This window comes from Myotis daubentonii, chromosome 12, assembly GCF_963259705.1.
Source record: "Myotis daubentonii chromosome 12, mMyoDau2.1, whole genome shotgun sequence".
Lineage (NCBI taxonomy): Eukaryota > Metazoa > Chordata > Mammalia > Chiroptera > Vespertilionidae > Myotis > Myotis daubentonii.
The window spans coordinates 13,763,905-13,791,632 of NC_081851.1; the positions used below are offsets into that span (position 1 = coordinate 13,763,905).

General features: G+C 50.9%; 1 protein-coding gene across 1 annotated transcript in view; it reads right to left on the bottom strand.

The window, feature by feature from the left end:
* The window catches only part of LOC132213901 (protein Daple-like), a 57,643-nt gene extending 33,406 nt beyond the window's left edge, over window positions 1-24,237 (bottom strand). The window contains exons 1-10 of the mRNA XM_059660781.1: window positions 24,178-24,237; window positions 23,528-23,622; window positions 16,028-16,133; window positions 9,297-9,312; window positions 8,485-8,543; window positions 7,614-7,697; window positions 4,504-4,644; window positions 3,948-4,066; window positions 3,185-3,266; window positions 2,722-2,871 (exon numbers count right to left, since the gene is read on the bottom strand). Coding sequence (XP_059516764.1) covers window positions 2,722-2,871; window positions 3,185-3,266; window positions 3,948-4,066; window positions 4,504-4,644; window positions 7,614-7,697; window positions 8,485-8,543; window positions 9,297-9,312; window positions 16,028-16,133; window positions 23,528-23,622; window positions 24,178-24,237 — 912 coding nt within the window. The remainder of the gene's footprint in view (window positions 1-2,721; window positions 2,872-3,184; window positions 3,267-3,947; window positions 4,067-4,503; window positions 4,645-7,613; window positions 7,698-8,484; window positions 8,544-9,296; window positions 9,313-16,027; window positions 16,134-23,527; window positions 23,623-24,177) is intronic.
* Window positions 24,238-27,728: the final 3,491 nt, after the last annotated feature.

A 27,728-nucleotide genomic window follows, 5' to 3' on the forward strand; every position in this document is an offset into this window, starting at 1 on the left:
AGATGAGCTTTTGTTCAATATGCACTTCCTATTTGAACATTTCACACACCTACTCTCAGCAGTTTCCTGGAAATGAGGCGTCTGTCAGACACAACAAACAAGTACTATGGGCCTGTGTGTGTCAGGCACAAGCTGGGAGTGGAACGCAGTGGCTGGGCCCTCGAAGGCCACCTCATAGGAGTCCATGGCACTTACTCCTATCCCAGTGCCCAGCACACAGGGGAACCGTTCAGTTCATTCCCCTCATCCCTGGTCCTGCCCTCCAGAGTCTTCCCAGCGCCAGTCATGTCTTAGGGGGCTGAGTCTCCCCTGAATGCCCTCACAGTTTGTGAGCACAGATACACATGGATGTGTCTGTTTCTCTCAGGGAGCAGTTTTCCAAGGCTTGCCCCACTCATGGGTGCGGGCCAGTAGCTCCTGCTTATCCATCACGTGTTCATTTCCCCACACGGGCCAGAACCCCGGATTCTTGGTAGAGGGGAAACCGTATACCTACCGCCAGTGGACACGGTTCTGGTCAAAGCCTGGCAGCAGGAAGGGTTTGGTGACTGACTCTGGCTTCACCTGGCAGCCCCCTCTCTGCCTGACCCTGGCCCTGCACTAGGCGCTCTCTTTCTCTGCCACATTCACTCTGCACAACAGCCCCCAGAGGGAGGCAGGGACAGTCCCTTCCTACACACGAAGAGGCTGACTTGGGCCAATTAAGGAATGAGCCCCAAGTCACAAAGCCAGCCAGGGGTGAAGCTGGGCTTGAACTCAGGCTGGAGAGCTCCAGACCTGTCTCTTCACTGCCCTCAGCAGCCTGCACCCCATCCTTAAGGAGCCCGGACTAGTATCAGCGATGTGAGCTGGAGCACATGGAGGGGCTTCACGCAGGAAGAAGGCCCAGCTCTCCCTCTTTGGCCACTGCCCCCAGCATTCTGATCTAGTGTTCCAGCCGGTCTACCCACCAGTACTCACCAGTATCACCATAATCCCAGGCCCTGAGTTCCATAGCGCAGCCTGCCCCTTCACCCTTACAACCAACTCCTACCCAGCCTTCAAAACCCAGCCGGAATTGGGGGCGTGAGCACTGTCCTTGCTGATCCCTGGCCCCGGCACATGGGCCTCGGAGAACAGTGTGACTCATTCTCTATGTGGCCTGGCCTTCACGGACCACTCTATTTCTCTTGTAATTCATTTACTAATGCCATGTGTAAGGCATTACTAGTTTCACAGCAAAATTATTAATCAATATGAGAAATGTTGCTGCTGTTATCCAGAGGCACACACCTTGAGAACACGAAAAAGGGGTTCCCACGGGAAACCCTGCAAAAGCCCAGAAGCTCCCCAGTGCCAGGAGCGAGTCTTGCTTTGTGTTAGATCCCCTGCTCCTGGCGCAGGGCTTGGCGCCACACAGGCCTTCAGTCACTGCGTCCACATGACTGGGCGAGGCTGCTTGGACAGGCCCGGAAAAGACACAGAGACAGAGGCTGAGCCCTGAAACCCACCCCCATCCACGGGGCAGAGTGTTGGCTGAGATGTGGGCCTGCCTTAGGTTCCCCGTGTGCAGGAGGCTGCGGAGGCGGCAGCCTGGGGGAGCTTGCACATGACCTTCCGCAACCCTCCTACCTGTGAGTGAGGGTGCCCGTGCCCCGCACCTGTCTGTGCTGCAGATTGATGCCCTTCATCACCAGCAGGGCCAGGGGACCATTTCCAGGACAAAGCGGAGAGCTGGCCTCCCACCCCCACCCCTCCTGGGCCGGGCTGCTTGGGCACAGCACCCAGGGCGCCTTCTCCCCAGGGGGTAGGGGAGTGAGCCACCAACATTCCTGGGGGAACAGACACACCCTGAGTAGGTGGGAGGAACCAACAAGCCTGGACCACAGTCATCCCCAACCCGCACCACCTGGCCCCGGGACCCCTGGGCCGGTCCGCAGCAGGAGAGCATGTTGAAGTCTCCGGCCAAACTGCCTGGCCCAGCGCACCTGCCTACCAGCTGCTTGGCCAGGAGAGGGACAGCCGGTGCTCCCAGACCTGTGCTCCCCTCACAAGCTTCCTGCTGGCAGCGGGATGATTTCTTGCCACCCAGCAGCCCACTCAGTGTGCGCTGACATCCTGGTTTCACCCCGCTCCCTCAGACTGCCTCTAACCCTGGGCTCAGCAGAGGGAACAACATTCCCAAATCCTCAAAGAGAGGGTCCCAAACCCGCTGGTGATGTGAGCCGTCGGATGCATGGTCAGAGTGTCAGTAACCCTGCCTGGGTCTTGGTCTCCATCCCCCCCCTCAGCCCTGACACCCTCCTCTTAACAGACCCATAACCTTGAGATCTGAGTAGGCTACACCATGGAGAGCTTCATATGGGACTTGCCCAAATACCATATATCTTTCCTATTTCACTGTATAAACCTCACAGACTAGCACAGTTATCTCTGTTTTATAGATGAGGAAACAGTCCTGGTAAGATTTAGCCATAGAAATTACAAGGAGTCTTAAAGAAAAAAGATTAGTGAATAGAAAGTCATCACAATAGCATGAAGGAGGAGAAGTAAAAGTCCCAGAAGAATCAGGGCCCTTCAACCACATTCCCAACCCTATTCCTTCCACTACCAGAGGGAGCCCAGGGGTCTGGCAGACAGTCTGCGGTGCAGGGAGAGGGCCAGCTGGGGAGGCATCGCGGCTCCTCTCCACTCTTCCAGGACCCAAGTGCCCACCGGCCGCCTACCCTGGGTCAGACTCACCTTCATGCGGGCTGCATAGAAGTCTATGTCTTTCTGCTTCTGCCTGAGGCCCATCTCCAGCCTCTCCACGCGCCTCGCCTTCTCCCTCAGGGAGTCCAGCTCAGGGAGGGGGGCACGGGCAGCCTGGGCGCTGGCTGCCAGCTCCATGTTCTGGGAGGTGGGCAAAGGCAGGGGACCTGGCTCAGGGCACCCTCGGGGTTGGGGAAAGGCCCAAGTCCCTGCAGCCCCAGGAGAAGCCAGGGGCGGCCAAGCTGGTCCATGTGCAGGCCCCTGTGTGGGGGCCCCACATGCTGTCACTGCAGCATGTCACCCCCCAGCAGCTCCCAGGACAGCTGGCTCTCAGGCAGCGCTGCTTTGAGCAGGAGGGAGAGGTGTCCCAGGTCACGTTCCTGGACCTGGGGCCCCGGTGACTGGGGCGTCCCAGCCCCTCACCCCCAGCCCACAGGATAGGCCTCCTGCTCACATTGCGCCGGGCCTCCTGCAGCTCCAGCACCAGCTGGTACAACTGATGCCTGGCGTCCGCCAGCTGCTTCGTATTCTCCTCCCTGCGTGCGATGAGAACACGTGGTGAGGGCTCCTCAGAAGCACCCGGAAAGCCCACCACCTGGGAGACCATAGCGGGGAAGGAGGGGGTCCTGGCGTGAGGAGCGCCTCTGCACGTGGGGCTGCAAAACCATTCCGGCTCCAAGGTGAGCTTTAAGTCACTCTCAGACTACACCACAGACCTGAGCTTTCCTCTGAGGGTGCGGACAGGGAAGGAGCCCCCGGAACCACTGCGCCCTCCACAGCCAGGCAGGCAGGGAGGCCCCCTGGCAGGGAGGTGAAGGGGGCAGCTTCCCAGGAAGTGGGCTTGGTGCCATCACCAGCTGCAGGAAAGGGGGAGCAGGCCCACCGGACGGGATGGGAGAACCACATCCTCCCTCCAGCCAAGAGCACCCACACTGGGCCCGAGGCTGAGCAGCAGGCTGCTGCTCTGAGTCTGCCAGGTCTGGACTGGCCGGAACCCTACAGACCCAGCAGAACCCTGCTGTGCAGGCCCCGGGAGGGGAGGGAGCAGGATAGCCCAGGGCCCAACAGGGACCCAGCTCACAACAGAGCCCCGTCACCCCAGGGCACTGTGAGAGCTGCCCCGTTTGCTGCACTGCATGGCAGTGAACCACATGTGCGAGCAACGGGGGGTGACACAGGGCACAAGAGTGGAAAGACCGGGTCACTGGGGGACTCACAGCTCCTGCCTGACGCCACGCAGCGTGGCCTTGGTGTCCGCCAGCTCCACGGCCAGGTGTTGCGTGTCCTCGCTGGGGCGGCTGCTGGTGTTCCACTCCTGGGTCATGGTCACGACCAGCTACAGCAGGGCAGACAGAGGGGTCTCACCGGCGTGCTCCTGTGCCCGGCACAGTGCCCGCACTAGAACGTGGTGAAGAATGACCAAAAGACGGAAGAAAGTAAAAGAGAAGATGGCAGCCGAGACTGCAAAGCCAGGAGGGAGGCAGGAGAAAGTGGGGGATTTTTTAAGAAGCGAGGATATATTTAGTGAGACAGAAGGGCCATGTGAATGGAGCCGAATACCCAAGCTCAACCTCTGTCCTCACACAGGTGTCTCAGGGGACTGTGCCCTGCAGGGAAAGTGCCCACACCCTGCCCCCTCGGAAATGGACCAGGAGGACAGACAGTGTGCAGTTTGAGAGGAAGTCAGGATGAGGAGCGTGGCCATAACTAGGGCCCCAGACCCAGGCCCCTCCCCACCCGCCCCCCAGGCTGTTGGGCCACCCGCAAACACACCTCCCTGCAACTGTCTCGTTCAGTTACGAGCCTCCTGAGGCAAAAAGTCGTGTTGCTGGAGAGAGACTCCAGCTCCTCCAGGGCCATGTCTGGGACCTCCAACCTCTGCATGTCAAACAGGCTCTCCTGGTGGCGGGTCACCTGTGGGCACACAAGGGTAAGGTGCTGCGGAGGCTGGGCAGGGCGCAGCGCTGGGGTCCCCGAGAGCACCCACCTCCCAAGGCCACGCCCCCTGGGACCTAGGCCCCACTCTCCCACAGCTGACCCACCTCACTGACATTATTAACCCTCAGCCACCAAGTTCCTGTGGGGGCCGGGCAGGCTCCTCAAAAAGTGCAGCCACACCCTGCAGCCCAGCTCTTTCCTCACACACCACTGCTGCTCTCACACTAGCTCGAGGAGGACACTGACTTCCCACCGGACAGCACTCCTCCCAGTGTGGGAGCTCCCTCAACTGTCCCAGGGATTGCAGTCGCACACCATCCATGTGTCACACAAAGAGGGTAAGCCTTGGGAGTGGAGGGTGAGGAGGGATAGCATCTTATTCTCCAAATAAAATCTAACGTGAAGATGGCCAGGGATCAAACCTGAAACCCAAGTACATGACCTTGACGGAGAATCAAACCTGCGACCCTTTGGTTGGCAGTCTGACACTCTAACCACTGAGCCAAATCGGCTGCGGCCTGACCTCACCTTCTCAACCTGACCCCAGACCTGCTAGAGGAGGCAGAAGGGCTGTTTCCATCCTTGTCTTCTCAGTTTGGGAAGGTGAGTGTTCGTACACGTGGGCCTCAAAAGGGGAAAACAAATGGCAATCCACTGAGTGATGTGCACCACAAACGCTCTCACATTTTCCAGAGGGGTAAGTGGAGGTGGAGAGTAACTTAAAAAAACCCTGCTCTGGCAGGTTTCACTCCGTGGTTAGAGCGTCAGCCTGTGGACCGAAGGGTCTCGTGCTTGATTCCAGGTCAAAGGGCACATACCTCAGTTGATGGTTTGATCCCCAGCCCCGTACGGGAGGCAACCAGTCTATGTCTCTCTGACATCAATGTGTTTCTCTCCCTCTCCTTTTGCCTCTCCCCTCTTCCTCCCTCTTCACCCTTTCTAAAAAGCAGTAAAAAATATCTTTGGATGAGGATTAAAAAACCCCACAAAAAAAACACAAGTAAAAAGGACCTTTCAGTTCCTCAACTGACATCCACTTTCTCACCTTTCCCACCTCACAAAGGAAACATTGGGATTCAGCGGGTCTCAGAGAATTCAGAGAAATCTCTGCCTGTGGAGAGAGGCACCAGAAAGGCAGGGATGTGGGGCTCCGAGGCTGGGCTCTAGGCCTCTCCGCCCCAGTGCTGGGGAAAGGCCTCTCATGTCCGAGGGGATCCTGGGACACAACCCAGCCGCACAGCAGTCACATAAGCAGCTTTTTAAAAAAATGTTTTACTTCTTTAAAATATGTTTTTATTGATTTGGGAGAGGGAGGGAGAGAGAAACATTGATGAGAGAGTGCCTCCTGCAATCCCCCTACTGGGGATGGAGTCTGATACCAGGAATCAAACCATGACCTCCTGGTTCCTGGGTTGACACTCAACCACTGAGCCACACTGGCTGGGCCACAGGAGCAGCTTAATTAAAGGCTCGTGTTGCTCCTCCCCCAATTCTGACTCTGTAGGTCTCTTATGGGGCCCAGCACCTGAATGTTTGAGAAGCACCAATAATTCTGAAGCCCCGTCCCCAGGGCCAGACCTAAATGTGATTATCACTCAAGACCCTCTGGCTGCATTATAAACCCTCCCCCCCCTCCTTTATTTTAATTATCCTACTGGCTGAGCAGGGAAAACAGTGAGTAGCAAAGACCTAGTACCCGGATACATACATGTTCAAAACACAAGGACACACAAGGATAATTAAAAGGCAGAATAGCCCTACCTAGTTTGGCTCAGTGGATAGAGCATTGGCCTGCAGACCAAAGGGTCCGGGTTAGATTCCGGTCAAGGGCATGTATCTCAGTTGCTGGATCCTCCCTGGCCAGGCCCTGGTCAGGAAGCACGCAGGAGGCAGCCAATTCATGTGTTTCTCTCACATTGATAGTTCTCTTAGTCTTTCCCTCTCTCTTCCTCTCTCTCTCAAAATCAATGGGAAAATATCCTGGGGTGAGGATTAAAAAAAATAAATAAAAAGCAGAATGGTCCTCAGGCTAACAGGTGGCCACTCACCATCATGAATAGCTGAGCGTATTTAGGACAATGCAGACTTCCCCTTGACTGCGACCAGCCGCTTCTCACTCCTGCTCCAGTGCTGACTCAGCACCCACCACCCATGGTGCCCATCAGCCCAGCCTGTCCCTGGCTCCGGCCTGGGGTATGGCAGCCACCCCTGCCAGCCCCACACCTGCTCCTTTGTGCTCCTGCTCATGCCTTTTTCATGCCTTTATCTCAGCTGTCCAATCAGACTGAAGGCTGAGCCACATCCCCTAAGATAACTAAATCATACAAGCTTCTTCTGGAGGGAGGAGGGGCGTGTCACGGAAATATACTTTCAGGTCAGTGCTGCCCCCACAGGCCCGGTTTCCGGGGAAACCACTTCTCTGATGTCACCGAGGTGCATGGCAGAGGGGCTGCCCTCAGTGCACAGCCCTCCCGACCCCACCCCAAGGCCGAGTCTACAGCGACAGCCCTTCTGGGACTTGGCAGCCTGTTTCTCTGCCACGTCCCTGACAGAAACGGACACCCTTTCCCCAGGAAGATCAGCCATGGGAAGCAGAGCCACATTGGCCAGAACACATTTTCAGGGCAAATCAAATTCTGAGCCCAAGCCCCTTGACAGTACTCAAAACCAGTCTGGCTCCATATTAGGCAAGAAGAGGAGGCAAATGAAGACTTGATTTGGGTGTATAAATTTTTTTTTAATTTTTCCCCCCATTTTGTTTTAGCTTGCTGATGACTACCTTTCCAAACAGGTTCAATATGTCTCGTGTATGAAACCTAAAATTAGGAAAATCACTAGTGGGTGATGTAGTTTTTAAACTTTTCCTTGGTGGTGAGAGCCTGCCTCCTGCTTGCCACGGTAGAGGGGGTCCACGGCTAAGCCCACAAAGCCAGCCTCACACCTACCTGCTGGATATGAGCCAGGATCCTGACCTGGGTCTCAATGTCAAGCTGTTGTATTTTTTCAATAAACTCCCCTTTCCTGTCGCACTGCGGAGGTAACGCGTGTTAATGGGAGCATTCTGCAAGCGAGGCAACCTGGGCCCACCACAGCCACAGAAATAGTTTCCAAATGAGCTGCCCACCCAGCCCCTGGCTTCCTCTTTTATAACCATCAGCTTGTCCTCCCTCCTGTCCCTTAGACAGAGGTTTCTCCAGAAGTTGCTCTGACCACCCACAGCAGAGTCACCGGGGGAACTTGTGTTCAAAAAGCCCATCAGGTTGAAAACACTGGAGGTGAAGCACAGAAATCTGCACGTTAAACAAGCTCCAGTGACTCTTAAACCAATAAAGGTCAAGAGCACCAGGGGTGACAACCTTCGTCTTCAAAGGGCCGGATGTAGGAACATCTCAGAGTCTGCGGGCCATTCAGTCTCAGCTCTGCCATGTGCTGTGCAAGCAGCCAGAGATAATACAGGAAGAATTGAGTGTGGCCCTGTGCCCATGAAAGTTTTGTCCAAAATCAGGGGGTGGTCAGATGGGGCCACCAGGCTGGATGGAGTTTCTGGTCTTTGGTCTAGGTGTCCCTATACTGGGGACAATTTGCTAAGGGCACCCCGGGCTGAGGAATCCCCACTTGCTTCTTGCCAAAGGTGCCCTGGGAGTAGAATCGGCTGCCACCTAATGAGTGGTCCCTTCTCTCGGGAAGCTGGGATGTGTCATGTTGGACTGAAGGCAGCGTCCCTCCTACCTCACTCACTAAGGGGGAGTTTATCCCCACAAACCCACACACAAGATGGCCAAGGGCAGGCCCCCTCCACCCTTGCCCAAGCCCTACTTGGACAGCACAGCCCAGCACCAGCACCAGCATCTTCTCCATTTCCTCCATACTTTGTCCTAAATCAAAAGAGCAACATATTTAATAGACTCATCTTCTCATGAAATCTCACCGGTGATACACCACTTTGCTGTTGCGGGGGAAATCATAAGCTAAAAAAAATCATTTCAACCTGGGTGTACCCCGCCATCTGTTTTCTATGTATGGGCTTGTATATTATTTAAGCCAAATGAGAATTCTATACCTAAGTATGTGTGGTCCTTTCCCACTCAAATATGTCATAAATATTGTCCCATGATAATCCATGAACTCCAGCGTCAGCATCTCTTGTTAGTGTGTGCAGGAAGCAAGCCCAGTGGCAGAGAGGCGTCTCCGCAGGCAGTGCTGAGTGGGCTCTAAGGTGAGGTGCACACAACTCTCCCTGTTCATCCTGCAGCATTGCAAATAGACAAGCCCAGCTTCACGCTGCCAACATCCTGCACATCTGTCCCGCCGCCCTCCTCCTCCCGTTTCTGTCAGTGTTTGGATGGAATGTTCCAAAGAAAACCCAGACAATGTAAGGCGTCACTTTTGTACAAAGGCCATAAACTTACCAATTTCCTTCCAGAGGCTCAAGTTTTCAATGTTTTAATCTAAATCAGTGGTTCTCAACCTTCTGGCCCTTTAAATACAGTTCCTCATGTTGTGACCCAACCATAAAATTATTTTCGTTGCTACTTCATAACTGTAATGTTGCTACTGTTGTGAATCGTAATGTAAATATCTGATATGCAGGATGGTCTTAGGTGACCCTTGTGAAAGGGTCCTTTGACCGCTAAAAGGGTCACGACCCACAGGTTGAGAACCGCTGATCTAAATGATGCTAAACAACATCTCAGTGGCTAGTTTGTTTGGTTTTAGAAGAAAGAAGAGCAATTTATTTTAAAAGAAATTTAGAGAGGAAGAGAGAGAAAGACAAATCGATGTTAGAGAGATGCACGGGCTGCCTCCTGCACACCCCCTCCCACTCACCCCCGTCGCCCCAACTTGAGATAGAGACGGAAACCCAGGCATGTGCCCTAACCAGGAATGAAACCAGCAACCTTTTGATGCACGGGACGATGCCCAACCAACTGAACCACCCAGGCCAGGGCTTGGAAGCAGGGGTGGGGAATGCCCTGCCCAAGGGCCATATACGACCTCCAAAATCATTTGGTCTGGCCCTCCCAAGGCATTAGGAGCGAGTTAATGAAATGTTTGACCAAATATAGCAGCTAATTTTTAAGTTGATAATTTGGTATGGCCCACGAATTATATACATACTCAAATGGCCCTTGGCAGAAAAAAGGTTCCCCACCCCTGGCTGCTGGTTCATAAAGCAGATTCTTATTTACCTCTTAAGGGAAAACTCATCCTTTAAGCTTTTCCTACTGCCGAATTGTCAGGAGGAAAGGCTTTTACCATTTCACTCTCACACCAACGTATGATAAGCCCGATTTCCCCAGACCCAGACCAACACTATCACACTGCTCCTTCTCAGCCCTGCCAATCAGGACCAAAAAAAATCACACAGGGTCCCCTCAGACCATCCAGATCCAGCTCTTTGCAATATGCTCAGTAAGGGTGGGTGCTGCAGATCCAACTACTACGGTCAAAAACTCCCTTTGCTAGTAAGAGTAGAACTTCTCAGTGTTTAAATGGAATAATTCTCAAAGCCTTATGATTGTTTTTTTCACTTAAGGCATTTCATTTGCCCCAAGAGGCTCCAGTCCATAGTCATTCATAAATAGAATCACAGCCCTGACTCACTTCTCTATTAATGCTGAGCTGATGATCAGCCACAATTTCAGTTTTGATAAAAAAGAAAGAGAACGAGCATAGGAGTGTTAACAGCCTCCAAACAGTCCCACTAAAACCTTTCCATGGCCACAGTGCTCTCGCCCACCAGCCCGTGTGCCCAAGTGACCGTCCCACCCAGGGTCCCCCCAGTCAGTCCCCACATGGCAGGCAAGTGCCTCTTGTAAGCCCTTTGGTGGATATTACAGGCACAGACCCTCCCAGCCATCACCAGCTGCTCTTCCTACAGCGATTCACTTCCCCCAGGATTGTACATGGTGCTGTAGCCACCAGAGAGCTGACACATAAGCAAGAACGTGTTTGGAGGGCTCAGACAGCAGAAACAGAAGGCAGAGTTCACACAGAAAATCTTGATGTTCACAGCAGAGGGTCTAAGTGTACCATACTTTAGAATAACTCCAACAGCTCTGAGAATCTTTGTTCCCAGTCACAGCAGAGGAAAACAGCATTAAAAGTGCAAACACATGTAGGATAGGCCCACTGCTAGTAGCAAGACCATAAGCAAGGAGGAGACTAGAAACCCTGTACACACAGACACACACAGATACACACAGACACACATGAGCTCAATCTACAGTGTGAGGCGGCTCAATGAAAGAGCAAAGGGTTCCGCTTCCTCAGCACCAGCAGTTACACACATGACAACCATGAGCCATTCATTCATTCTATTCATTCGTTCACACCCATCAGGCATTAAGACAAAACTAAATCTGAACCAGAGCACTATTAGAAAAGTATAGAATTTCGATTTGCTAAGTTTTGTTAACACGGGGTTAGAGTGGGAAGGTTTTAAAGGTAGAGAATTAATTTTAGAAAAAATCTTCATGGGAAAAATGATTTAAAATAAGCTTTGGGGCAGCAAACAGGGCACTAGGAGATTCGGGTGAAGCAGTGCTCTGTTTGTTCTCACCAGGTGAGTGGAATAAAACATGTGGTGCAAACAAAGCACCCTGTGATTTTTATCCCTACACAGATTCCGATGAAACTTATGAGAGAGAGAGAGAGAGAAAGCAGAAGTTCTCTAATTTCTTATGGGAGGCTGATTTCTCTCAGGAATTTAAAGTAAGAAGAACTGTTGTTCTCTTAAATCTACCAGATTGTGGGTTTTGAATAGTTTCAAACATAGAGAAGATAGTGGGTCCCTGTCAGTGAGATTGGCAAAACTTGAGCTTCTTGAATAGCTGGTGCTTTTCAGAGGGGCCCCTGGTATTCCTAAGTGCCCTGCCCTGAAGCCTCAGAGAAGGACAGCCAGGGTGGCTGAAGTGTTGCCTGGCAAACAAGACCAGGCCTGGGTTCTGTGACTGTGACGTGTCTCACTGAAAAGCCATGGGCAGAGGGATCCCACTCTACGTGGGGGTGACCTCTCACCCTCCCTGGTCAGAGTAAGGAATGACTGTCTCGCTTCGTCCAAGCCCTCACAACAAGGTGACGCTGGGTGGTACTTCTTCTGAAAAACTTTCTTGACTGTCACTTCACAACAGTAACCAGTTATGCACATGCTATCATGTCAGCGGGGAGGGAAAAAGGCAGAATATGAAAGGCAGGGAGTGAAACACAAACTACTCATGCAGAAACTGGGGGGAAACACTAACACCGCTCATAGTGACTGTCTTTCAGTGGTGGGATTCTGGGTGGCTCTTATTCTTACTACCTGTATGTTTTCCTAGCTGTTTGTAAGAAGCACATATTACTTATATGGGCAGAACTTAGCTTTATTTTCCAATAAATCAGAAGGAAATACACACCACAACCCTGCCCGCATCTGCCCGTGTCAGCCCAGAGGCAAGTGGCCTGCAGCTTTCTCAGCATGAAAAGGACTGAGGCAGGGACGCCCTGCAGCCCTTAGCAAGTGCTGCAGCAAACATTCACTCTCAGGCCGAGGGGCTGAGGCTGCCATGCACACCTGCCCTGCCCTCAAAGAGCTGCCAGTGCAGAAGCCGGGCCAGGAGGCAGGGTCCTTCTTTCTACCTGCCTTTCTCTCTGGGCCCTGAGGGTAGACTGGCTGTCTTTTCCTTCCTGGGACGGTTCCCGTGTTCTGGAGCGCTACCCAGTGCCCAAGAGCAGCAAACTGCCTGCAATTCCACATGGTCGAGCCCCCTTGTCCAGCCCAGACCCGAGTGGCATGCACCCTCCACGGCCACCGAGACGAGAGGACCGCATGCTCATGGCCACACAGCTCGCCTGAGCCTGCCTGCTCTGTGCTGCTCACGGAGAGCCTCAGACACCTCCCCGCCCCTGAAGCCTCCATCGCAGCCCCAGGGAGAGGTGATGCCCTCCCAGCTACACCTGAGGCGGGAGGCCTGCCTGTCCAGAGTCTCACGTTGGCATCTCCCTGGTTTTGATTCATGTGAAACCAGGAAAACAGGCCATCATCCCAGCAACTGGGGCAAGTGCTGACTGTGACAGACGTGGACAGGATTTACTGCCCCTCAATGCCCTTTCCCCCGTCTCCCACCCACAACCCTCCAAACTGGAAACTCAGTTGTGCACTGTCACTCCACTCAGATGTCATTTCCTCCAAGAAGCCGGCCCAACTGCCCCCACACAGCCTGAGTTAGGAGTCTTGTCTGTTGACCTGTTGGCACCATCTGCCTTCCCTGGCACTTAGCACACAGCATCAAAAGCACCTGCTAACCACCAATGGTGCCTGCAGCCAGGAATCAAGCCCCTCCACACCCAGACCCAAGTTCAATGGCAGCACCACCCCTGCCCCCTGCCCGTGGGCAGCACTAGATGAAACCCACCAGCCTACAGCATGCCCGGCGCTGAGTGTGGCTCCCCACAGACAAAGAAACAAGGCCACTTCAGCCCCATCATCTGAGCTCTCAAAGGCCCTGCCCAGAGGCTGCTCAGAGTCACGGTGCTCTGTTGCCAACAGGCGATGGAATGAGTACAGCTGCATGCTGGGAACAGGGCTCAGAAGCGGAGTCTGGCCAAGATCTCAGTGAAACCCAGTCATAAATCTGGGACTTGTTGGGCAGTGAGTGTTTCTAAAAGTATATATATATTAGGGGCCCGGTGCACGAAATTCGTGCACTGGGTGTGTGTGGGGAGGGGAGTGTCCCTCAGCCCAGCCTGCCCCCTCTCACATACTGGGAGCCCTCAGGCGTTGACCCCCATCACCCTCCAATCACAGGATCGGCCCCTTGCCCAGGCCTGACGCCTCCGCCAGAGGCATAGATCCCCATCACCCTCCGATCGCCTGATCGGCCCCTTGCCCAGGCCTGACGCCTCCGCCAGAGGTGTCAGGCTTGGACAGGGGACCCCCATCTCCCCCCGATCACTGGCTCTGGCTCCCGCCCAGGCCTGAGGCCTCTGGCCCAGGAATCATGCCTGGGCAGGGGACCCCCATCTCCCTCTGATCGCTTGCTCCACCCCTCGCCCAAGCCTGACGCCTCTGACCCAGGCTTCAGGCCTGGGCAAGGGGACCATCATATCCCCCCAATCCCTGGCTCTGCCCCCAACCCAGGCCTGATGCCTCGGCCAGAGGAGTTGACCCTCATCACCCTCTGATCACCAATCACCGGATCGGCCCCTTGACCAGGCCTGAGGCCTCTGGCCTAGATGTCCGGCTCGGGCAGCGGGGACCCGCAGCTGCAGCAGCCCAGCGATCGTGGGCACCGCTTTAGGCCCAGGCAAGGGACCCCTAGCTCCCGGGACTGCCAGCTTCGACCGTGCCCAGCTCCCATCGCTGGCTCCACCCCTACTTCCTGCTATCACTGGCCAGGGCAGCAAAGGCGCCTGATTCTCCAATCATGGCTGGGGGGCAGGGCAAAGGCGGCCCCAGGGCCACCTTTGCCCTGCCCCCCAGCTCTTAGCTCCCCCCTGGGTTTCCGATCACTGTCAGTGGCAGGGGGCTTCTTCCTGCTTTCCCTTTCGCCTCCCTGCATTGTGCCTACATATGCAAATCAACCGCCATCTTGTTGGCAATTAACTGCCAATCATAGTTGGCAGTTAATTTGCATATAGCCTTGATTAGCCAATGAAAAGGGTATCGTCGTACGCCAATTACCATTTTTCTCTTTTATTAGATAGGATATATATTTTTTTTTTTCCTCTCTCTCTCTCTCTCTCTCTCTCTCTCTCTCTCTCTCGGCCTAGTGCATGAAATTGGTGCACATTAAAAGGGGATTAATTAGAGGAAATATTTTAATATTGCTATTTGCCCTTTCTCTATAATAGAAGTGTCAGAGATGAAAGAAAATTAGTAAAATGTATATGAAAATCTTCCTCCTGTCATAGTTGGGGCACACCACGGGACCCAGAGTCAACCCACGTGCGCCTCGAAATTGTGTGAGACCCAGACCAGGCCGCCCTCTGCCCCACTGGGCTAGATCCAGACCTGGCCGGACCCACCCTTGTCAAGCCCCGCTGGGTGGGGTCGTAGCTTCAGGTCTGGCATGGCATGGGGGGAGGGCAGCCTGAGGACCCCTGTCAAGCCCCATGGGGGAGGGTTTTGGGGGATGCAGCCTCAGGTCCCTGCTGATTGCTCGTTAAGGATCATTACAGGAACTTGGCCTCCACTCTGGGTGCAGCCTTCTTGTGCTATGGAACCCTCCCCCATCCCCACCCCCACCCCCCGCCTCGACTGTGGGCACCACCATCTTTGTGGCAGAGTGACAGTCAATTTGCATATTCCCTATTTATCATAGAGGATTTATTTCAGAGTGGGAGAGAGATAGAAACATCAAAGATGAGAGAGAATCATTGATTGGCTGCTTTCTGAAGGCCCCACACTGGAGATCGAGCCTACAACCCAGGTATATTCTCTGACCAGGAATTGAACCATTGACCTCCTGGTTCATAGGTCAATGCTCAACCACTGAGCCACACAGGCCAGGCCAATGAGTGGTTCTTAAACCATGTTCCCTGAGGTCCCAAGAACCCACAGAGATCGCCTAGGGGAAAAGGAAGGGGCTGAGCAGAGGGCATTAGGGTTCCCCAACCCCCAAGTCAATCAGAGTCATTGGGCTTCACCTGAGATCTTAAAAAAAACTTATAGGGGGGATATTGATGCTCAGAAAATGTGTGAAAATCAGGGCCCAGTAGGGCAGTTTCAGTCCATATGGCATCTGTGCTTGTCATATAAAGACCATAAAGATCAAAGATTTCACCCCACCTTCCCAAGGCTGGGGTGGGGATTTTAACAGCCCTTCACCATCAGGTCCTCCTGCCATGGACTATCTGAGATAGAGACATGGTGAGCATGACAAGTGAACACTCTACACGCTGAACTCCAGTGCTGCCATCTGCACCCGGGGGCTCATCCATTATGATCCTGACCCAACATAACCCTCTGTGGTCCCATATCTCCTTCAACACCTTGAATTACTGCTGTACAAAGACTCGCTGACCTGTGGACAATAACCAGATCGCGTGCCCCTCCCAGAGTCCATTCCAGACACTCCCCATGCGCCTGGTGCTTGGGGCCGCAGTGGCGACTCATCTCTGAGGCCCTCACAGCACCAGACCCAATGCCATGCACACCGGTCAAAGGACATTAGCTGGACAAAGTAAAGCAATCCAACATCTGACCCTTCTCACAATGCGGGGGGAAATAAAAGATGCAAGTGATAAACCCCCAAGTGTCAGCGAGCAGCTGCCTCACCGTGAACACCATTTCCTCTGGGCTTCCTGCGGGGAAACCTTTTGAGTGACGACATTGCCAGGAACACAGAAGTCCTGGGGCACAGAGAGCTGCCCTTACCTGGTAGAAGTTCTCAATGTGTCTGACCAAGATGGTCAAGTTCTCAATGCGGAGGTTCACATCGTTGTTCACGTGCTGGTGGAAGCGCTGATTAGGCCTGGGGTCTCTAGGGGAAGAAACACGAGACTGGAAACGGTGTCTCCCAGCATTTGCCACACTTCCCTCCCCAGCCTGGGTAGCCCTCACCAAGCCTAGGTCAGTGTGAGGCTGAAACCAGTGTGGCTCAAGTCAAACCCTAATCCTGCCCCTGCCGAGCCGTGGACCTTAGACAAAACACATCCCTCCCAACCCCATGGCAAACCCTACTCAGGCCCTTAGTCAAAGTCATCCCGATCCCACTCCTTGCAGCACCCACAAACCGCCACCAAATGCAGTGCAGACCCAAAAGGTTACACTGTGTGAAAATCAATAATCCACCCCAAAATATATTTAAAGATTAAGAGTGTTAGGAACTGAACACGCCAAAATATATGAACCATCAAGAAAGAAAAAGGGAAAACATGGTACATTTTCCAACTTAAATCAATAAAATCATTAATGTTCTACTTCACACGGGTTCCCCTCCTCTGTCACCAGCCTGGGTCTCGGGCTGGTCCTGTGATTTTACAATCTAGGGACACAATTCCACCTGGACAAACCTACACCATCAGTCTGTGGCACTATATGGTGTACAACGCCGCCTAGGAGACATTCTAGCAGTGGAGACAAGCAATTCATGTGGGAACCCCCAAAGCATCATTTAATTTCACTCTCCAGCAAAAGTCAGGTCTGGTCGTGATAAAACTGGAAATCTCAATCAAGCGACATATAACTTCATCCATCGATATATTTTCAGGATATTTCTCAAAATTCTCAGGCTCAAAAAGTTTTCCTATCTGAAAAGAACAGACTCAACAGGAGGCCTTAGCTGCCACCTTGCCTGCTTTTTATAACAACCCCCCCCCCCAAATAGTTACTGTCCCAGGACACAGGGAGGGGTGATAATTCAAATGAGGGCTGTCTTCCTGGGTTCATGAGGGCACTGAGCCTCCTGGGAGCTGGTCTGATGGAAGAGAGGCAGGCCTCTTCCTCTTTCTGCAGTAACCTGCCCCCCTCCATAATGAAGGGGAGATGGGGGAGGCATGGAAATCCATATCAATGCCATTCTGCTCATTTGAAGCCAATAATTAATACAAAATTGACAAATAGGAAAAATATCTACAAATAAACGTGTCAGATGTCACTGGAAGTACAATTTAAAAACCAGCACCACCACAAGCTGTTTGAAAGTCAACCAAGACACAAGCAGCTGACTTGGAGAGGAGGATACTGGGGCTGGGGCTGTGGCAGCCCCCACTGCCTGGCTGGGAACCCGAGAAAACAGTCACCCTCAGAATGTCTGCGAATGAGATACAGTGTCTGCAAAGACCGAATTGAAATCTTTCCCTGGCAAATAGCACAGACCATGATGAAGGCCCGATTAAAAGGAGCACCGACAGGTCATAAACCTCCTAAAGAAAGAATCCCATGCCTTCACCTTTGATTCCCACAGATCCTAAAGATTGTAGAGACTTAAATGTTGATGGGTGAAGTGATGAGAGAAGATGTCTCCCACTCACTGAGGCCAAGTTCACAGCAGGGGACTTGAGCACCAAGATGTAAACAAAGCCCAAGTGAACATGTGAGGGAAGAAAGAGGATGTAGCAGGTGTTACTTGGCCAGTATTTGAACATGCCCATGAAGGAACTGACAGCTATGAACTGACGGGATTAGCCAGAGGTGGGGAACAATTGGCGAAATTAAGTGAGGAATTATGCCAAAGCAATGGGACTACTGGTGGATCTGGCCTCTGGCAGCCTTCCTTAGTGACTTGGGATGAAGCTATGAAGATAACCAACAGGTGTGCAGATGCCACTGAACATGTCATCACCCCCTGGATTGAACGTGTCCCTGCATACATCATTGCAGTGCTGGACACAGAGAGCGAGAAGAGTCCTATAGGTCAAGGAAAACACAGGAGAAGAAAAGAATCTCAAGGAAAAATCTGAAAAAGACTTGGCGCAACAAAGGGCCTATGGGGAGGGGCGGAGCCTGGCAATCTTCTGTCTGAAGAGAAGGCTGAGGCTCTTCTGATTGACAATCTTTCCTGCCTTGTTCTTTCAAAGTCTTAACATGGCACCATTTTAGTTAAAAACTAGATTAATTAAATTAACTGCAGCCATGAAGTACATATTTGTTAGCTACACTAGGAGTCCCCACCTTGCATGGCATGTATGCAAACCCCTTTATCCATTGCAGGCAATACTCAGCCAAGGGCTTCATTCAATTGCCCTGGGTCCCCTAAAATAGTCACATGAGGAAACAAGAGGACCGCTTTTCAACTGTCAGGTGACAACAGTTCTTACTGACCCCACACAGTAGGAGAGTCTGGCCAAGACACCTACACGTTACATGTTTCCCATGGAGCCATTCATTACCGAGGAAATAAAGGTGAGCGGTTCAGTGGAAATTAATTTAGGAACAAAGGAGGCTTTCAGAATTCAAACCACAAAGGCTCTTTGGTTGCAGAAGTGTGCCTGGCATCACAAAATGATTTACCTGCAGGGTGCAGTTCTCCCTGGATGAGAGCACATCCTATCTAATAAAAGACAAAAAGGGTAATTGACCGTACCTTCGCTACACTCCCCATTGGCTAATCAGGATTATATGCAAATTAACTGCCAAGAAAGATGGCAGTTAATTTGCATACGTAGACGCAATGATGGGAGGAGAAAGGGGAAGGATGGAAGAATGGTGATTGGAAACCCAAGCGGCAGGCAAGTGCCAGGGGACAGGGCAAAGGCAGCTCTAGGGGCCACCTTTGCCCTGCTTCCCAGCCCTGGATTGGAGAACCGGGGCTGCCTTTGCCTGCCCCCTAGCCGGTAATCACGATGGAAAGCTGGCCCGCATGCAAGGTAGCACCTCCTGGACCCAGGAGCTGCCTTGCCTGCGGCCCGTGATCCTGATCGTGATCTAAAAGCGGGGCCGCAGGCAAGGCAGCACCCCCGGGACACAGGAGCCCCACAGCGAGGTCTGCAGGCGCGATCAAGCTATGAGGGGGAGGGTGGAGGGTGGAAGGAGCTACAGGAGCAGCTCTGGCCAGAAACTGAAGACTCTCGCCGGAACGAGGAGCAAAGACTGAAGGCTCCAGCCACAGAGAAGACTGTGTCCAGAGCGAAGATGGAAGGCGGTGGCCAGAGTGAAGGTCTGGTTCCCGGGTGCCAGAGGAAAACTGGTGCCAGCAGCCAGGGGAAGGGAAAGCCTATTGCACAAATCTTTTCGTGCAACGGGCCTCTAGTTAAGAAATAAGAAACAAGTTAATAAACTGACAAATGTGCTTCTTAACATAGCAGAGCTTAGGGAACACGCAGGGCTTTTTCATGTTTTGTTGTTGCTGTCGCCTGAGCTTTCATTTTTTTCTGTAGTGAGTCACACGGGAACCCCCCCAGGAGTGCCAGGAACCAAAGGGCCTCAGCACACAGGCACACTCCATGCACCAGGGTGGGGCAGGGGCTCTGACCCCCTGCTTCTCCCACCAGCTCTGAAGAGCAGTACTAACTGAAACTCCACTCCAAAGAGCCCTGGCATTTCCTACCTGAGCAATCAGACTAATTACCATGATCATCCATCAGTACTCCCTCCTTTAAGGCTCTCAAGGCAGAGAAAGGTTATTTGGAACCAAATCCAAACAAGCCAACTATTGCTAAGGAAAGTCTATCCCACTTTGCCCAGGATGTGTAACCCCCTCCTCTCCTGTTGCGGGAAAAACAGATCTAACGCTGCTGATTCCAATCTGGGCCAAATCAAAATGGTGTCCACTCTCACAAGTACATGCACACCAGCACAGGCATGCAGGCACACGGGTGTGCACACACACACACGCATACACACACACACACACACACACACACACACACACCAGTTCTGGGCCTCACTCTAATGACAATGATGATGGACATTTGTTGGGCATTTTCTATATACGTGATCTTTTTAATCCTCCCCAAGTCTATAAAATTCCATCCCTTATTACAGATCAGGAAATGGAGGCGTAGAGAGTTTAAGGAATTTGCCCAAAGTAATAAACTAGTAAGTGGCAAAGGGGGGATTAAAATGTGCCTGCCTGATGCCAGAGTCAAAGCTCTCAGATGACTTTCCCACAAGACAGTGAAAAATGTGTGTAACGTGAATCAGACCCCTTCTTTTCCCTGGGGTATCAGTGGGTACCCGGAGATTCTGCATTTACAGAGGAGTGATTCAGCAAGTTTCCCACGCATCTCCATCCACGCCCCTCAACGCCTCATGTTCATTCAGCGATTCTCCTAGACCAGGGCCTCCCCAGAAAGCTGAGCTCACAGGGCTTTCCTGCTTCCAGGCTCTCATGCCACTGGGAGGCCAGAGCCCAGAGACTGCTGCCCTACCGCAGCCTTCTTCAGTGCCCAGGTGCAGTCACCTGAGCTCCAGCCAGCCGCCTGGTGGCTCTGAAGCATTAGGTAACACACCTCTTATCTGAGCTCCAGCTAGCCAGTGAGCAGATTGCTGCTCTCTTTCCTCAGTCCCATCAACCTGGGGAGAGTTGGTCCAAACAGGTGAACAGCACTCAGTTGAAGCTCCCAGCACGGGCTTTGGGAAAGCAGAACAGCCTTCCCTGCTGGGCAGTTACATTTCTCCACTTGGCAGAAGTGAAAACAGGCTTAGCTTCAGTACAGTGTCGGATGTGGGGCTAGGACGTGGGTCCCAGAGTCCAGTTCTGTCCTAGGCCTCATGGGAGAGGGCTAAGGCTATGAATTATCATCATCTAGGAAACTAAGAATGTGGGAGGAAGACTGAAGAAACATAAAACAATTCTTACGGGGTGCCTCAAATCCTTCCTGGATAAGGAGGGTATACACATAAGTGAGTGACTGACACTAGCACCTTTTACGTGGCAGGCGCTGCGCTACATGCTAACACATCATCTCATCTAATCCTCACAACCATCTCTTAAGGGAGGCACTTCACTTCCCATTTCACAGATGAGCAAACTGAGGTGATGAGCGCCCCGCCCAGCGCCAGGCAGCTAGGAAGTGAAATACCTGGACTTCAGGCCCCGCTGGCTCCCTACGTGTGGACACTAGGGCTGGGGTTCTTTTTCTTTTTTAATTGAGGGGATTGTTACATAGAGTGAAGTGCATACATCTTAAGTGACAGCTTGATGAGTTTTTAAAAATGAAACATACTCCAGTCATTATATAGAAAACCCCTCCCCCTCCCAGTTCTCCTGCACCCCTTTCCCAGTCAATCCCCACCACTTCCAAAGGCCACCAATGTCCTCATGTACACACCTGGAGCAGGTCATGCTCCTCCCCAAGCAGTAAGCTCTGCTGCTGGGGCCGCTCTTGCCTGCACTTCCTCCTTCTGGAACGCCACCCAGAGGGCTTCCCCGCTGTCCCTCTTCAGTGCCTGCCCTCACCAGAAAGACCCAGAAGCCCTGCTTAAGGCCTTAAGACCCTCAAATGGGTGGGCTCTCACTTCTGGATGATTCCCTGGGCACATCACTGAGGAGAAAATAACATTTGAAATTGTCAAGGGGAGGGGAAAAGCCCTTCCAACTGAATTTAGCCACAGGCCAAGTGTGAACGAGGGATGAGCTGGCATTTCTCACAGGAAGGTCCAACAGGCTTTCTTTCCTCCAGATCCACAAACAAGTGGTGAAAGCTCAGGGATTCCAAAGCCAGGGAAGAAAGAGCCACAGCCCCCGGGCTGTCGTCCTCCCTCCGCCTGTAAGAGCTGAGGGAAGAGGCTGGGGTGCTGCTCATTCTTTAAACAGTCTTGGGCTTGGGTAAGGGCAGGTGGGAGTTTCATCCCCCCCTCCCCCGCACCAATGGAATCCAGTAATTTTCAGGGTCTAACACCATGGGTGGGGGAGGGGGAAGGGTGGTTGCCAGAACTTGACTCTGCCCCTGGACAATGCCAGGAAAACTCATTTCCATCAGTGTTCTCAGAGAAGTTCTGCCAAAGCTAACGGATTTGTTGTTTATGATCTAAGCAAACACAGGGTGGGTGGGTTGGTAAGGTTGGTGGGGCTTTTGAAAAAACACAGTAGTACTGAAGTGCCTCTCCCACAGCATGATAGCACATGACTTATTAAAACAGAAGGAGCTATGTGCTTGGGAAATTCTTAAACAGATCTTTTGAGGTAAGTCCATTTAAAACACGTAATATGCCAAAGCTAACTCCTCCCACTGCGTGGGCCACAAATGGAGCTGATTCTCATTAGCCAGAGGGTTTACGCTCAGGTCTGACAGCTTAGCTGCAGGTGAGTAGGTGAGCATCAGGGGTTGCTCCAAGGAGAACGTTGGGATGTTCTCTTTTCCTTCAAGTGCCTCAGAACCACACTGACGCTAAGTTCCAGCACCTCCCCTGCCGTTTCTGAGTTTGAAACACAGTGCAGAGGTAGGAGCCACCACCTCCGTGGGGCAGGCTGGCAGTCAGGCAGGCTCTGCAGAATTCAGCAGCAGGAGGGGATGTGGTCCCGCATGCACGCTAACAAGTGCAACCTCCACCGGACCCTGTTTGAGATGCTAAATGGGTCCCTCAACATCCTGACCCCTGTGCCTCTCCTAGCACAGTGGCTTTCAATCCAGAACAGGAGAAGCCACTTAACCGACTGCACTCCCTGTGGGGCAGCTGAACAGGGAAGATGACGTGGCTCAGAAACACGGCGTCCTAACCAGGAGTGAAACCTCAGTCACGCTCAGTGCTCCCGACCCACCCAACACTTCCTGTAGCCAGACACTGTCCGCTGCAGTTCCATGACCCCCCAAAAGCTTTATTTTTAAAATGTCATCGCTTAAACCACATTGATAGCTGAGTTTGAACCATCTACACCAAGTGCTTGCCAGTCCCTCAGTTCTGAATATCCTTCATCAGACAAACTGCCAACCCAGTGTCCTGCAGTTCATCCCCAACGAATGGCAGCCAAAGGGCCCATAGCCTGAGGGACCCCTGGCCCACGAGAAACCCTCCCATAGCAACCGTCCATTTCTACACCCTTAACTCAAACCTTAAATCAAATGCTTCCATTTCTACACCCTTAAATCAAACCTTAAATCAAATGCTTCCATTTCTACATCCTTAAATCAAACCTTAAATCAAATGCTTCCATTTCTACACCCTTAAATCAAACCTTAAATCAAATGCTTCCATTTCTACATCCTTAAATCAAACCTTAAATCAAATGCTTCCATTTCTACATCCTTAAATCAAACCTTAAATCAAATGCTTCCATTTCTACACCCTTAAATCAAACCTTAAATCAAATGCTTCCATTTCTACACCCTTAAATCAAACCTTAAATCAAATGCTTCCATTTCTACACCCTTAAATCAAACCTTAAATCAAATGCTTCCATTTCTACACCCTTAAATCAAACCTTAAATCAAATGCTTCCATTTCTACACCCTTAAATCAAAGTTTTGTCCTTTGCCTGTGAAGACAACTTACATTTCCGACATGACTTGGTTTAACAAGATGCCATCCACCAAGTGCATGTACAGGTGTTCACCGTTGCCGCTGGCGACTGGGCTCAAAGTTTTCACCTGCGAGGAGGGGGGTGCGGACAGAAAGGCAGGAAAGGTCACCCCATGTGCACATTCTGAGGCTCCCGTGGAAACGGCGAGCAGGGCCCTGTGGGCTGCACCCATCCCAGCCGGTACACGTTCCCACTTGGAGACCCCTCCCCCCCAACCCTCACCCGTCACCGCCATCCACCGGCTGGTCTCAGTTCAAATGCTACATCAGGGTATTTGGGGGGAGTGAGTGCTTCTCCCAAGTGGTCCAGCCACATGGGCCGGGGTGACGACTCACATCTTGTCCGCTCCTGGACCCGCAGCCTAGCGCCCCGGCAGGAGCAGGTGAACTCATCTCAGTCCAGGGCTGGGAGCGCCAGGGCGTCCTGCACCTGGTGCATGGGCTCCAGAGTAGGAAACCCCTCAGGCCCCCAGGCCTGGAGCCCGCCCCCAGTTTGGAAACCTGTGAAGAGCCCTGAGTCCCAGGACTGCTAGGGTCCAGGAGGGTGGGGTCTGTGGAGACCCCAGGGGGGCGGGAGAGGAGCCAGGGCACCCACAATGGGACAGGGAGGCAGGTGCACTCACCCCCGCCACCAGCGGGCTCTGCAGAAAGAGCTCCATGAGCTCTCGGACAGTAACGTCCATCCTGAGGCTGTATCCACCGTCCATCGCTCTGCACACAGGCTCTGGGCCCACCGTCTCTGCCCACCAGCTCTGCGCCAAGCAGTGCCAACGGCTACTCGCCCCACGTTCCAAACGGCTCCTCACCCCACATTCCAAAGGGCTCTTGAGCCTGTATTCCTAACTGCTCTGGGCCCCATATTCCCAAGGGCTCTGGCAGGGAACGCAGCTGGGTCGGGGGCTCTGGCAGCTCCTACCCAATGCTAAGTGCTTCGGGATACACACACATTATGTAATTTAAATTAAAAATCTCTATGAAATTTAAAATCTCTCTGGGCACATAAGATATAAGGAAATATAAAGGTTCTATATCTACATCCTATAGGATTATAAATGGAAATTAACCACTTAAACGTAATTTTGCCAATTTCCATTTTACAAATTATTTTTTTCCATTAGCCAACTTACAGAAATTTGATCAGTTCCTTTGAGGTAACCATTCATTTTATTTTGTTAATTCTGACCTAGTAGCTCAGCTTGGGAATTCTCCTCTCCATTGGCAGTGAAAGGAGATCCTCCAGTCAGTAGTTCATACAACACCTCAGCTCCACCAGTTGAATGTTCTAAAATGATTTGTTAGAATATTAGCTAATATGTAATTTAGAAGAAAGAAACATGAACAAAATGAAGCTGTGTATTTGGAAAATATTTCAACACAAAGATTTTGTACATAACTTTCTGTGCAAGGAGCATTATGCTAGCACATGCAAGAAAGACATTTAGAGAACAGATATGCAGGATTCTCAGAACAAAATTTAAACATCTAGGCTGTCAATAAATGAGCTAAAAGGGTTTAAATTATTTTCTGAACTAGTAATGGTTTTATTTTGGTAAACTAAAGTTTTTTTAATTTAAAAATAAATATAAAAATTTTAAGTACATGGACTTATGATGGGGGCTGGGTACCAATTAGCATTTTTAATAACCATCCAGCTCCAATGAATAGTATCAAATTGCTTAAAGTCAAAGAACAAAAATGAAAAACAAAACCCCTCCTGAAGGTGTTATTTTTTCATAATCACCTACATCAATTCATCTTACAGAACCTACCACATAAATCTAGTAGCCTTCATTGGTGGGAAGCATGATGAGATTTAAAATAATGTAAAACAAAATGTGATCTAAACAGGAAACAAATTTATAAATGTAGTTACCTGAACTGAGAACACAGCAAATGACATACAATTTAAATAATCTTGATATATCGAAAATTACTTCTTTTATAATTACATGAATCAAGATTTCAATAACTATTGACTATATGAGCTTATGCCAATGAGATAGTAACTGGATGCTAACATTTTAAACTCTCTGCTTCCAAATTTCAGGGTCAAGCTTTCAGAGAAATGCAGCAAAATTTATGAGCCTAGAACTGTTTTAAAGAAAACACATAACAGTGACATAGAAAACAGGATCAGGCAGACTGAAACCACAAAAGAGTGCGTGCAAGCCAGGCACTGTGATGAGCACATTGCATACATTATAGGTCAATCAACAAAGACCTCAAGGTGTTCCATCAACTCCCAATGACTTAGCTGAACTTTGGACCTCAGGTATGCAGAAATTCTAGGAGTAATTATAAGGTTTTCTTTCCTGAAAACTGGTTCCATGCCCTCGCTGCTATGGCTCAGTTGGCTGGAGCATCATTCCATTGAAAAGTTGTGGGTTTGATTCCCGGTCAGGACACATACCTAGGTTGTGGGTTCAATCCCCAGTCAGGGTGCTTATGGGAGGCAACCAATTGATGTTTCTCACATTGAAGATATTCTCTCTCTCTCTCTCTCTCTCTCTCTCTCTCTCTCTCTCTCTCTCTCTCTCTCTCATAAATAAACATATTCTCGGATTAGGATTAAAAGAAAATTGGCTCCATTAGATCTTAGAAGGTAATTTTCAAATTTTATTAGTGATAAATTCCTATGAAAATTCCCAATAGTTTCAGAGAATACCTTGACCCAAGCTAACAATTCAATTCTTTTATTTACTAGTATGCAAGCAGCTTTACTGCCATCTGAGTCAGACCCTCAGAATGTTCTGCCGTGGGATTGTTAATCAATAGATATAGCGCTACAATCAGGCTCCTAGTTGGGGAAAGTTGAACTACAGGCTTTAAACATATGATGAGTCATAAGCAAACATCTCCACACTTAAGATATGTGGGCTGTACATGTGGGGCTTTGAAAGGGGATGAGGAAGAGGGGATTGTAAGAAGCAAAAAAGAGTCGGAATCCCTTACTTGGAGAAAGTTACTAATAAAGTAAAAGTGTTAAGAAAGAACTGTACAGGTCTGTACCCTTTCATATATGAAATAAATACATGTGAAGAGATAAAGTCCCCAGTATGTCTACAAAGTTAAAAGCAGAAATTGGGAATAAGAAAATAGGAAAGATCCCCTTTTCAATGCCCTCTTAGAAAGCAAATATCAACCTAAGGTGGCACAGCCAACTATATGTCCTGTGTATTTTTCTAACAAAAATCAATAATGCTGCCCTAACCAGTTTGGCTCAGTGGATAGAGCGTCGGCCTGCGGACTGAAAGGTCCCAGGTTCGATTCCGGTCAAGGGCATGTACCTTGGTTGTGGGCACATCCCCAGTAGGGGGTGTGCAGGAGACAGCTGATCGATGTTTCTTTCTCATCGATGTTTCTAACTCTCTATCCCTTTTCCTTCCTCTCTGTAAAAAATCAATAAAATAAATTTTTTTAAATATCAATAATGCCAATGTGCGCTGTCCAAAATCAAGTGCAACTCACACAGGAGCAGTGGCAGTTTGCACGTCCAGTGACACCTCTGCACTGTGCTGTGGCTCAGCTGAGTCCTAACATTCCCACCATCAGTTCCCTTTTCCCACATCCTCACCAACACTTGGTACCTGTTGATTGATTGGCGATAGCCACTCTGACAGGTGTGAGGTGATACCCACTGTGGTTTAGTTTACATTTCCATGATGATTAGTGACATTGAGCATCTTTTCTTGTCGATTGGCCCTCTGTACGCCCTCTTCGGGTTTGCAGCCAGTCCATCAATGGCTAGTCCCATGACTGAAAGATTTGTTCTCAAGGAAAAACATATTTGGATGGTTAGATGCTATTATCACAGTGTTGACACCAACTAGTCCCTCAAACAAAATCCTGAGAATCTTTACTTCTTGATTTAGTTTTTGCAAGGAAATATTTATTTGTGGTGTTTTTTTTTTATTGATTGATTTCAGAATAAGAGGAAGAGAGAGAGAGAGTGAGTGCAAGTCAGAAACATTGATTTGTTGTTCCACGTATTCATGCATTCATTTGGTTGATTCTTGTATGTGCTCTGACCGGAGAGCAAACCCGAAACCTATCGGCCAGGGCTGGGAACATTTATTTGAGTATCTTTATATGTATATATAAAGTTTTAAAACTGAAAAATGAACAGCCATATGCTTACTCAGCACCCAGTGTAAGACACAGAATGCTACCCTCC